The sequence below is a fragment of the Daktulosphaira vitifoliae genome, unplaced genomic scaffold (genome assembly GCF_025091365.1).
Source record: "Daktulosphaira vitifoliae isolate Bord-2020 unplaced genomic scaffold, ASM2509136v1 Scaffold_1, whole genome shotgun sequence".
Lineage (NCBI taxonomy): Eukaryota > Metazoa > Arthropoda > Insecta > Hemiptera > Phylloxeridae > Daktulosphaira > Daktulosphaira vitifoliae.
The window spans coordinates 19212625-19226123 of record NW_026099572.1 but is presented as its reverse complement, the minus strand read 5'-3'; the positions used below and the strand labels follow the sequence as shown (position 1 = coordinate 19226123).

The window sequence follows — 13499 nt, the reverse complement described above, 5'->3', positions numbered from 1 at the left end:
CCATTTATTTATTAAAAAATTATAAAATACGATCAGTTAACAGAATAAGAAAGATTAATATTTGTTAATGAAATCCTAAAATTAATCACTTTCTTTATGTTCGATCTAGTTAGACTAAAAAGATACCTTATAACTTAACACTCTCGATTACTTTGGTTTTTATTGAGCTGTCCCAAAATGGAGCAATCCTTAAGCATTGTTTCTATCCACTTAGTGGATAATTTGTGGTTCTATTCCATACTTTTAAACAAACATTAAGTCTAAAAAACTCAAGTTCTTTCTTCAACTTTTCAAATAAATAATTACGCTTAAAAAAAAAATAAATTATTAATGACAGTTATATATTTTCTTATTATTTTTTAAGCAAAAGTCATTATCAATATATGCATTGGTGTTATATGTTGACTTTTTTACAATTAATCATTATAAAAAAAAAAAATTGGTAAACTATTTATTATTAGATAAACAAGAGTTTTTATTTAATAGTTGTATGCAACAGAAATGTAAGAAATATAATTTACATATAGTAGAAAGAAATTCGCACAATTTTTTTTAAATATTTTTGTTTGCTTTTTTATTAAAATTTAAATATGAATTTAATAAAGTTAAAAAATTTGGACTTAGTATTCAGTGTGTATTTTATTATTTTCATTGTAACAGGTAACGAAAATTAAGTACTTTAAAACTACTCGTTGTATTTTTTTATTTTTTTTAATTGCAATATATATATATTTACTTTATAAAATAAGCAACATATATATTTACGTAAGTTATATAATTAAAAAAATAATGGGCCAATAAAAAACTAAAAATTAATATTTTTATCTAATTGAACGATTTATGATATATGAACAAACCAGTATATTTATAAAGTGTATATACCAGTTTTTAACTTTTCTATTTTTTAAAAAAAAGAAGAAAAGACTATAGAAATGATATATTTTAAGTAACATTGTAATGACAAATATACAGTGAATATATAAATGTTCTTAATATTTCGTTCATATTTTGGGGTTGCAGCCATCATAAACTTAGACTCATTAAAAATATATTATTATAGTGATTATATTAGTATTACCTTATCATCGATAATATTTGACAAATTGAAAAATTTTCTTTGAAATTATACGTAGATTTATAATATATGTAGATTGTATAGTATACGTTGAGTCCGTGTATACTAATATACCAATTATTACTTAAGATATAATCAATTGATTCATTTAATTTTTAAAATTGTTTAGCTATTTTCATTTTATTAACTAAAATAATGAAATGTCTCTCTAGTAATTATAAGTATTCATTTATTCAAGTACAATTTTTCTTTAATAGGCTTCAATATAACTAAAGCTTCAAAAAGTAAGTATAAGGAAAAATCAGTTTTTTAGATAAGTCCAAGCTTAATGATCAACATAACAAATTTAAATAAATTATTTTAATAGTTTTTCTTCGAATTAATTTTATTCAAATAAAACTTTTCCTCAAAATATTTCAACAAAAGAAATAAATTTATTAATATTTGATACTTTTAAGTTTAAGAAAATAGAAAAATATTATATTTATTGGAAATAATAATAGAAACAGTAATTTTTTATTTTTATTTTACAATCTAGACGTATCAGGTAAGTAAATAAATGCAAAATCACATCAATATATGTTCTTAATAAATTCATTTTTTTATACAGTTTTTAGCATATTAAAATTGTTTAAGAAAAACTACACATTTTTATTATTATAGCTTAATAAAACTAAAAAGGTATAGCCCAATTAAAAAAATTTGTTTTAATACTTTGACATTTTTATAGTAATTTTTATTATTATCTAGTGATATAATAATTTAATTATTTTTTTTTTAATAAAAATAACTTATTAACCAAAGTTTAAAATAAAAAATGAATAAAGAGAAAGTTGACATCACTTAACACTTTAATTAAGCTAATGATTGAAAATTGTATGAAATATGCAATTCATAATTATGAGGGAATTACCACATATTAAGAGATATTAGATGTACTATACCATATTATATTATACAATTTTTATTTGGTCTATAATATAATTTAAAAAAAATTAGAGTGTTCAAAAATTAAAAAGAGTAAATCAACCTTATGATCCAATACGCTATAATGTAGTAGCATACCTAATTATTAGGATTATTTTTTTAATAACTGAGATAGTTAAGCTATATGTAAGTAAATTAATTATTTATAGAAATTTCATATACAAATAAAAAAAAACAACTTTCTCCATTTAAATATCATTCAAAAAATCATTTCTAGTACTCATCTAACTGGAATAAGACTTAAAATTTCAAATCATGTTTTTCGTTAAACATTTCCATAAAAAATAAATTTTGTTTACACTTAAGTGAGAACTTTATGCGATTAAAAAACATAATTATATTATTCTCGAAAAATTGAAATAAGTACGATTTAAAAGAAACATGTGTTTTTATTTAAATTGTTTTCAAAAAATCTGACAACCAAAATAACATATTTAAAATATATATAATATATCCATAACTTTGTAAACATTTTTTTTTTTTAATTCAAGATTTTCATCTTGCTCAAAGCGTCAATTTGCATAGTCATCCCAACGGGGTAGCAAATCATTATACAAGATCATAAAAAGATATTACAATGTTACGACTATTAAATCAATTTTTGTTTCTTTTCAATACATTTGAAAAATTTGATTGTATCTTCCAGGGACAAAATGTGTGACCTTCGCTTCTTAACATCCAAATGAGAAATAAGAAAACCTGAGACCTAATCTCACCATATATAGTGGCTACTACAATAACTATTTGTACAAAAAATAAATAAATAAAAATTTATTCTCTGCATATATATTGATCTTTTTCACTAAAATTTTTATAAAAAAAATTTATAGTAAATTAAGTTTAATTCGACGTGTAAAATAATTCTAGATCTGCACTACATATGCAGAGTGATTTTTTTATCATAACCCACTCAATTACTTACAGAATAAATATAATTTAACTTTTTTTTTTTTTTTGGTTATATTTAATTACACGTTATTCTTAAATTATTAACTATTTAATACTTATTAAGTTCATCCCTTATGACTAGTAAGAGTATTAACTTTGATTTTTTGATTGGAAACACATATATTGAATTTAATAAAATGTTTGAGTTTTTAATTTAATAGTAAATGACATTTGAATTTTTAGTATAACTTTATTTGTTTATTAAATATTAACATGTAGAATACACAAGGCATTACAAATACAGATAACAGATTGGTTTTTTATAACATCGATATTCGCAGGTACACAGCATTTATTATCACTGGTAGTAAGATGCATTGTTAAGAGTTTATAAATACACTAACAGGCAATACAAAAAGTATATCTATTGACAGTCATAATTGATAATAAACTATCCGTAACTGTGACAACGACGTCATAAAAAACCAATTTGCTACTTGTATTTTTAATCCATTTTGTATTATATATGTATTTTAACTAAAAAATTTAAAACTTTACATGTTTATATCTAATAAACAAATAAATTTATACTAAAAATTCAATTTCCATTTATTATTAAATTAAAAACTCAAACATTTTATTACATTCAAAATATGTGTTCCCATTAAAAAAAACAAAGTTTACACTCTTACAGGGCATAAGGGATAAACTTAAAAAGTATTACATAGTTAATAATACAAGAATAATGTTTAATTAAAATTAACCAAAAGAAAAGTTTAAATTATATTTATTCTGTAAGTAAGTCAATTATGCATTTGATTGTAAATTTCAGTTCAAAATTTTTTTATACATTATAATTGGCATTGTTAGAATAAAAAAAATTATGTTTGATAGTTTTTTTAATTTTTTGATAAATTCAATAAATTTTGATAAATTTCTTATACAAATTGTTTTATTTCAGACGATTATAATCTTGTTGATAGTGAGTATTATCTGTTAATATGAAATATTTTTATTTATTATCATCTATTTAATTAAGTAACATCCATTTTTTAATTCTCAAATGCTATAGGTGTTTTTAATAATAAGCCCATGAAAATTTTACAATTCATGCAAATATGACATCATATATAATTATATAAATTTATTATTAAATTTATTACCTTTAATATTAAAATTAATACTAATGATTAATAATAAATAATAATTGAAAAATAGAAATAATATTGAGAATTTTTTTTTGAATCATTTAATTACCTACTGCTCAATTATTATAATCATCAAATACTTTTCGTGTTCGTCCCTTGTGAGTTACAAAGATGTCAACGTTATTTTTTCAAATGGAAACAAACATAATAAATTAGTTTAAAAAATAGAAATTTAGCTATTAAAGAATACGACTAGTGGGGGCTACTATATTTATAATTAGACATTTCCAGTTTATACTCTTCCTGGCTATTAACATGTCAATAAATTATAAATTAAATTCATGATATTTAATACCATAAATTTAATAAAATATCAATCAAATTTTTCTAAGCAAAGGTTGTTGTTTTTGTAAAATAAAAAATATTATTTTAGTTTATTATTTTGCTTTATTATTATTTATTTTATGTACCTAGCATTGTTATTTTATACGATCATTTGACATAACAAAAATATCGTAGATTACGCTTTTTTTCTACATCGTAAAGATAGCGGTAAACACTATAAGTTTTTTTATTATATTTCAATTAAATTAATAGATAGTCCTTTAATTGCAAACATAATCATTAACTAAATTTGTGGAGGACTGAAATGATGCTTATTTTTAATTATTTTCATAATAATTTTTCATTGGAATTATTATTTAATCAGATTTAATTATAATATATTTATGTTTTATATCAGCATAGATATTTTATGATCTATTTTTATTTAAGATTTATTATTATTATTATCAATTAAGGTATTTTCCATCTTCCATACTTGTTTAAGTTTCATTTAGAAGAGAAATGCATGTTATCGTAATCCAACGATAACAATAATAAATTACTTCATTATAAAAATAACTTTAATAATATATAATAACATCATAAGTTGAGTTTTCTGTTTAATAAATATTAATTATTAATTTACGCGTTAACTATTTAATTTAATGAATTAATTTAAAATTTTATGTACGATAGAGCCTAAAGACGAGAAATATATAGGTAATAACAAAATATTTTTTTAGCTTTATCAATCTATTTATCAATCAAACACTTAATTGTTCAAAAAATACTGAGAAATTCATAATAATGTGAAAAAAAAAGCAATATAACTCATAGTTTGGAATTTTTCCACGAGATGGCTCAAGTGTCGTGATTTGTTGTCGTATAGAGTTGTGGTGAGGGAAGTGAAACTTTGATGGTTGTGTATCATCGGATCCTCGTTTGTCTAATTTTGTTACCTTCCACATCATAATAGTAATACTTTTGAAAACGAGCGCTTTCGAAGAGGGTGAAGTCACCGGTCTCGTCTTAAAACACACCAGGTGTCTTTTACTTGGAGTTCGATTACCTTGTGTGATTTTTGAGGAAGCTAGATGCTTCTACATGCACCAGTAAATCGATATTGTCAGCTAAATCATGTCACTGATTCTCAGTATGTATATAAAAAATCTAAAAAAAAATTAATACGTATGAATATTATAAAAATAAAAATTTTTTAAAACTCATTTGCTTACCGGTATCCATATTAATCAAACTGATAGCGTCATCATAATAATGTTTTAATACGTTGTAGTACTATTTATACATTAATATGTTACTAATATCAAGTATTTATAAGCCGTTATGGAGTGTGTACTTGTATACGTTGAGCATGAGTCCAACAATATACGCTAGCGTGAAGCCATTAACCCTACTCAAATACTTATCTTCCTCAGCGAGCATAATTTCGAAGTAGTCATTGACTGCACCCGTAATATCCGTATGGAACAAGTCCCTAGCTCGGGTCTTGAAGAACCGGTCTTCGGGCGGTATGTATGATCACGGAATATGGTAGGAGGCATCCAATTTGAGATTATATATGATTGGTCGAGTGCGAACGATTTCAGCGAATTGAGCAATCAGTTCAGGTTTAACAGTGCGACACAAATTTCAATAACTTGAAGAATTTACCACATTTTTCCGTTAAAACCCAATGGCCCTATGTTCCCATGCAAAGTCAATTTCTGTAAGATCCGCGATGGTCGTCAATTGCAAAAGAAACTTTTTAGATTTCATCACACTGTTTTTGTTGGTCATACTAAGCATAACTGAGTGACGATGGTGGAAATAATTAATTTAAAAATGAATGAATTTCTTTAAACAATAATAGTAAAAATAACTTTCCTCGTACACGATCATTATCGATTGAATATCTAGCAGTTATTTTATTGTTAAATAATGAATATCTTTTGAATATGACAACAGTTTTTTTCAAAATAAGTCGTTAGCAGTCACCAACAGAGACTTAAGAAAATAAAATGCGAATAAGCCAAAAAATGATGTATAATCTTTTTAAGGACCAAGAATCCTAGCCTGTTTGAATGGGTTAGAGCAAGTTCGGAAAATTTAAACGCATGATCATAAGATGATATTCCGAAGAAAATAGTATACAACTCGTCAAACACAATGCGTTTTATCTGATCCTCAAAATCGCTTTTATTGACTTTAATAGATCATTCGATTCTATGAATATGAGTACGCTACTCAGAAAACAAAAAAAAATTCAGAACACGTTCAGACAAGTTTTTCATCCGCAATCCGTTAAGGCCTAAGAATAAAATCCAAGAAAATGGGTACACAACTCGGTAAACATTGGCACCACACATCGGGTTATAGGAATTGTTTTCATTAATAATGTTTTGAACGAAAGCAAGTTTACGATTTCAATGGTTTTACCTTAAAACGTGATCATGGATTGAGCGATTTACTCGTCCTCCTTGAGAAACAATACATTTTGAGGACAAATTTCTCTAGGTTCTAATAACGCATGATAAATGGGGGGTCATAGGTTCTAAATAATTGGGTAAACTGCACAATAAACAAAACATAGACACGTCTCGTTCAATTAAATAAATGTTTTAACTTTTAAACACGAATTAACAGGTATGAACACAGTTTTTGGATAGAATATCAAGGAAATAAAAGCGGCTGTATCGGTAATTTTCGGCCATTTCTTCTTCAACAAATTTGCATCTATCTTTTTCTATCTTCTGCAACTTCTCTCCATTGTTCATTTGGTTCAACTGCTTTAACATATTTTTAGATATCATCCTCCCGTCGTAAACGCGATCTACCTAACGGTTTTTCCCCAATCGGATTTTCTTTAATAACTGCCTTAATAAATGAGCCCTAATTCCTCCAAGCAAGCCCAACCCACATTAATCTTTTCATTGTGTTTTCTGCAATAATATTTTCAAACAAGTTTATTTTATCATTGTAGCGTATCCTCCGTTAGCCAGTGTCAGAGTCAATGCATGGTCCATAAATTCTTCTTATAATTTTCCGTTCAAACACTGCAAGTTTTGTTTCTTCTACCTTTCTTAGAGTTCAAGTCTCAGAACCATATAAAACTACTGGTCTTATCAGGGTCATGTACAACTGTATTTTTAATTTTGTTGATAAGATTTTTGAGCCAAATATTCTTTCTAGGCTAAAATAACATCTATTTTCCATTGGTATCCTAGTGTCTACCACCATCTTCAGACCATTATCTTGTGACATTATAGATCCTAGGTATTTAAAATGAAGCGCTCTCTTAAACTTATGGTGTTTTACTTTTATAACCTCTCCTAGTCAGTATTTTCTACTTTTTCGCCCAATCATGACATACTCTGTTTTTTTGTCGTTAATCTTGAGTCCACATTTTCCTGCTATATTTATTAGTTTTATAAAAATTCTTCTTGTGTATTGGACATATTAACGAAATGTTCCAGTATTCTGGGAGATTCTCATTTTCCCATATCAGTCCAATTATCTAGTGGATTCTAAATATCGCTTCTTCGTTTACCCTCTTCAGAATTTCTGCCTGAATATAATCTTCTCCTGGAGATTTATGGTATTTTAACCTTTTGACTTGTAATGCAATTTCTTGTTTAGAAAGTGTCAGGCAAGCGCTATTATTAGTTGTTGCATTCATTCTTGGAAATTCTTCAATTGGTCATCACAATTAAGTTGTTTCTCAAAATAAATGTGTTTCTTTTTGGTAAAATATAAACGTTCCAGTTTCCAAAGAATAAAACATTTTTCAATCGTTTTTTAATTACCTCTACTTATCCGATGAAAATTTGTAAGTACCTGAACAATAACTTTTTTTACAAGGCAAGATTGTTAGCCCTGCGCTTAACCTTCAACCTGGAGAACCAGAACTCGAGGCCCTGTGTTCGCCAAACCCGCTGTACTAATTACTTATCAAGCACTTTAAAACGATAGTATCGGTTACGGCTTCTGCTGGTCCTTAATATATTGCGTTGTAATGGTTGTTACAATAGAGATTTTTTTGTTAAGGGTACAAATAGCTTTACTAAAAGAAATAATAACAACGATAACTTTACATAATTTGTTACAAGAGCACTATAGTAGGGTCGTTTTAGAAATAGACAAGGTCATTAAAGATAATGGCAGCGACCGCTACTTAACCTTAACGTAGTGCATGTTAGAGCGAAGATTGTTATTACGACATATGTTTGTCTGAAAACAGAGTTTCGTTTAATGATATAATAATAACAATGAATCGTAAGGATAGTTTTTATTACTTCGATAAAATAATAACTATTGTACACATATATACACACACTCACAAGATTGTCAGAGACAAACGACTCAAGCTGGATAATAGGAGAGCGACGTAAGCCGATGGTATAACCTTCAGTAAGGCTGACGACACGGTTATAGCTGTGACACCTCGAAGACTGTAAACATACGCAATAGTAGTATACAGAAGTGGTGGTATATGGTAAGAATCAACGACAAAGACGGCGGCGACGAGCTAATAAATTTGGAGTTGTGTTGTGTTAAAGTCCTCGTGCGCATAAAAGGAAGGACCTTGGCCTCTCCCTCATAGTCGGGTAAGGACACCTCAGGGTTTCATGCGTCTCTCCGACATTTAATAGTATACAATAATGGTAGTTGGATACCCTCACCGGATGTTAGTTGAGGTTACTACGTAAGGTTTAAGAAATGGGTATAGAGGAAGCTATCGAAATATACCTTATATTAAAGATCGTGACGAGAACAAATTGGATGGTTTTACGGGGGTTGCTGATAAAAATTTTCAAACATCTAACAAGACTAACCGTTAACGAAATACAAGTGATTTTACGCAAATTTTTCCAAAACTAAAGTTCAAGGATACGTCTATATGCTATGGCCACGAACATCTAGGTGGATTACTACTGAGCAAAGACGATGCTTAGGGCTACCGATATGGTACTCCACGCCACCCCATTACTGTTAATAAGCAGAAAAGAGTTTTTTTAACACCAAGGTTAGTTTACGTTAAATTTGGTTTACATCTCCTTTAGGGTATAGTTTGCGTTCGGTTATGTTGAGTCAGATTACATAAGATTTCACTCCCCTCGCCATTACTCTATTCAACGACCACTTGCAACACTAATGCTATCTGGTGGTAACAATTCAAACTACGACACAGCTTGCTTTTTTTTCATTCTACTAGTTATTTTTGGGTTACAATGTATACATCTGCGTTCATAAAATTTGTACTTTCAAATTGATTTCTAAGGTATTTTTTGTCTAACCTCAGCCTCTTAACATCTAAATAACAAACAAAAAAACTTAACACCCTTCTAATACATATCAAATAAAGTTTAAATGACTCCCCTGAAATACAGCACTCTGTATATTTTGTGATTTTTTTTCGAAAAAATATATAGTAGACTCAGTTTAATTCGAAATGTAAAATAATTCTAGTTCTGCAGTATATATATAATTGTAGTAATTATGCATTTGATAAAATTTAATTGTAAATATCAGTTCAACATTTTTTTATACATTATAATTGTCATTATTAGAATTAAAAAAATTAGATTGATAAATTCAATATTTCTATTTTTTAATAAATTTATTATACAAATTTTTTATTCAGAGGATAATAATCTTGTTGATGGTAAGTATTATCTGTTAATATAAAATATTTTTATTTATTATCGTCTATTTTTTAATTGTCAAATGCTATAGGTTTTTTTAATAATAAGCCCATGGAAATTTTACAATGCATGCAAAATTAACATCATTTATTCAAATGGAAACAAACATAATAAATTAGTTTAAAAAATAGAAATTTAGCTATTAAAGAATACGACTAGTGGGTGCTATTATATTTATAATTAGACTATTCCAGCTTATACTCTTCCTTATGTCTAACTATTTACATGTCAATTAATTATTAATTAAATTCGTGATAATTAAATGCCATACATTTAATAAAATATCAATCATATTTTCCAAACAAAGGGTGTTGTTTTTGTAAAATAAAAAATATTTTTTTAATTTATCACTTTGTAAACCCATTCTTTTATTTGATGTACCTAGAATTCTTATTCTATACGATCATTTGAATTTAAAAAAAGATCGTATTTACTTATTAACTATATTACTTAAATGAATTAATTTAAAAATTTATGTATGATAGAATCTATAAATGGAAAATTTCTAGGTAATTAAAATATATTTTTTAAGTTTCATATCAAGATGTGAAACAAATAAGGTAGTAATTTTAAGAATATCGAAAATATAAATTACTCTCTGATTACACGCTACATGTTTATCAATTTCCTTAGTAGTTTAATTTCGATTCAATCCAATTGTCGATATTTTGATGAAAGTTATTATAAGGAGAATAAAACCTAAATTCGAATACCTCAATTTCTCAAAATGGATATTTTTAACTTACTGCCTTATTTTGTATACATCAATCCAACACTTAATTGTTAAAAATAAACAAGGAAGTCATTTTCGGCTTATAAAGTATACATCTGCGTTAAGGTGGATCAAACAAAGTCGATCTTTGAAATTTGAAATGAGAACAATTTTTAATTTATTACATACATTAAAATAGGCATTTTTTAAAGGATTGAGATTTAAAAAAAAAATTTTACTGATCGATCAAAATGTTTTGTAATTTGAGCAAAAGGTAAAATTAAATTTCATTAAAATTTCGAAGATCGACTTTTTTTATCTACCTTAACGCAGATATATACTTCATAACCTAAAAATGACTCTTGTTTATTTTGTACATTTAAGTGTCCATAAAATATGTACTTTCAAATTGATATCTAAGGTATATCTAGTCTAACTTGAGCCTTTTAATATCCAATAAGAAATAAAAAACCTAATACCGTTCTAAAATATCTAGTCGTATAAAAAATATTTAATTAACTCCCCTGAAATTCAGTACTCTGTATATTTTGTAATTTTTTTTACTAAAATTTCTATATGAAAAATTTATAGTGGATTCAGTTTAANTAAAATTACATAAAATGTATAGTTAAGATATTATACACAATGAAGGAGAGAAACTTCCAGTGAAGAGTCTCCAAACTTAAGTAAATTTATATTAAATAATATATATTTACAATAAGTCGTATGGTTTATTTTTTTTTAATCTTCTAACATCTTGTGAGTAATCAAGCAGATGAGCAGCAGCTTTGTTGACGTGGGTCTTCAGACGATTTTCATGTGCCCTGGCATACCGTTGAATTTCTTCTCTGACGGTTGGTATCATCATATCCTTATGAATATTGTCATTTTTTTCGTACATGTACGCATTAGTATAGTACGGAGAGTAATGTTTTGCATTGTTTAAATTTTATCAATACAAGATTTGCTAGCGCAGCCCCATAGTCGAATGCCGTAAGTCCATATTGGTTTTAAGATAGATACATAAAGTAATCTTTTATTTTCTGTTGATAATTGTGATCTCCGGCCAATTAACCAATACATATTACTTCTTTTTATCCACTTTTTAAAATTTTAAAGAATTCACTACAAAATGTTTAATATGAAATTTTATAAACATAGGAAGGAAAAATACACTTCCGTTTATTTTTTTAGTAAAATTAGAAAGTTTACGTGTTTGAAAAAATTTTAACTCTCTATAAATGTAAAATAAAATATTTGCAAAAACATGGAATTTTTTACTCATCAATACAAGCAGAGTCATAATGTATACATTTAAAATATTTAAATAGCAATAATTATGAATATATATTTTTATAATTAGGCGGTGAAAGTTACAGTGAGTATAATGTGATATTAATAATACTTTTATTATATAATAATATTAATAATAAACTCTATTTTAATAATAATATATTTTTATTCATTCACGTATTATACTAATAAATTAATAATATTTATTTAATTATATTAATGAAACAATTTTATTAAAAAAAGTTGAAATTGTGACTAAAGGAGCAAAATCTACTAATATCTCACTAAATTCACAAGGTCTCAAAACTGCTCTTCCAGAAAGTGATAATGGAAATACAGGTATATGAAATATTAGAGTAAATGATTATTGAAAAATAAAAAATACTAAATTATCATTATAAATATTTTTATCGGTCTTAAAATTACACAGAAATATATTGTACATTTTATATCTTCTTTATTTCAATATCTTATACGTACATTTTTTTTAATTAAAAAAAAAAAATGTTTGTTCTTGAATAGCATACATATGCTACACAATTTAAAGTATTGTTTAAGAAGAATTATGTTTAAATTTTTAGATTTCTTGTTAAATAATATCCTTTTTAATCCAAAATTTTGTTTTTAATTTTAAAGTAATCATATTTATTTGCTACAGGTCAAAATTTAAAAATAATCGATGACTATTTTGTTTTTAAATGACTAATTCTGGAAAATCAAAAACAGTATTGCGAAATATAAACTTGTTTTTAGTTAAAATACTAACAAATAAAAATATATTACAGCATATCATCTACTAAACTATGAAAAAAACATTTTATTTTATTGTTTTTCATATATAAATTCAATGTAATAATATTTTTGATATTTACTGGATTTAAAAATATTTATTAAATTATTATTAATTAAAAAATTATCTGTTTTATATCTTTTAATAATTGATCAGTACGTTGATTCCTTTCGAAAACCATCCCAACAGACTGATTTGTTTTGAGAAATACATACTTTTAATATTGATACATTTTTTAAGCTCTTTTGTAATGATAAATTTCTAAAATTTCTTCAGAATATCAAATATTAAGTATTAAAAAAAAACTATTTTATATTGTGAGCTATACTAAGATAATGTATTCTTATTTTCCTCTTGAAAAATTCTGAAAAATTTATTAATTTACTGTTATAAGAACACATTATAAACATTCAAACAAAATTCAGAATTTTCTAACTTTTAAATGGTTTGCCAAAAAGTGAATTCACAAAAATATTGTTTTAAATAGACTCGCTATTCTTTCAATATTTCTATATAGGTTATGACAAAGAAAAATACTAATATGGTTTGTTAGATTTACAGTAATATTGTTATGAACTTA

The 13499-nt window shown here is 25.6% G+C and overlaps 1 protein-coding gene across 4 annotated transcripts; it reads left to right on the top strand.

Annotated features, from left to right (window-relative positions):
- The first annotated feature begins 500 nt into the window (after nt 1-500).
- LOC126905065 (uncharacterized) lies at nt 501-13007 on the top strand. 4 transcript variants are annotated; one of them, XM_050684464.1, is made up of 9 exons: nt 502-660; nt 1333-1359; nt 3912-3932; nt 5119-5142; nt 10064-10084; nt 10610-10633; nt 12200-12214; nt 12391-12468; nt 12788-13007. In XM_050684464.1, the coding sequence occupies exons 1-9, from the start codon at nt 591-593 to the stop codon at nt 12829-12831; spliced, it is 324 nt and encodes a 107-aa protein (XP_050540421.1). In that variant the 5' UTR covers nt 502-590; the 3' UTR covers nt 12832-13007. The 4 variants fall into 4 exon arrangements, with proteins under 4 accessions (XP_050540432.1, XP_050540421.1, XP_050540426.1 ...); XM_050684458.1 differs by having other exon boundaries at nt 510-660; nt 12373-12468; XM_050684475.1 differs by lacking the exon at nt 10610-10633 and having other exon boundaries at nt 501-660.
- The last annotated feature ends 492 nt before the right edge of the window (nt 13008-13499 follow it).

Coding starts and splice junctions, on each gene's coding strand:
- LOC126905065 (XM_050684458.1), top strand. CDS start 591: ATGAATTTAATAAAGTTAAAAAATTTGGACTTAGTATTCAGTGTGTAT. Junction 661..1,332: donor TATTATTTTCATTGTAACAG/GTAACGAAAATT, acceptor TTTCTTTAATAG/GCTTCAATATAACTAAAGCT. Junction 1,360..3,911: donor TATAACTAAAGCTTCAAAAA/GTAAGTATAAGG, acceptor GTTTTATTTCAG/ACGATTATAATCTTGTTGAT.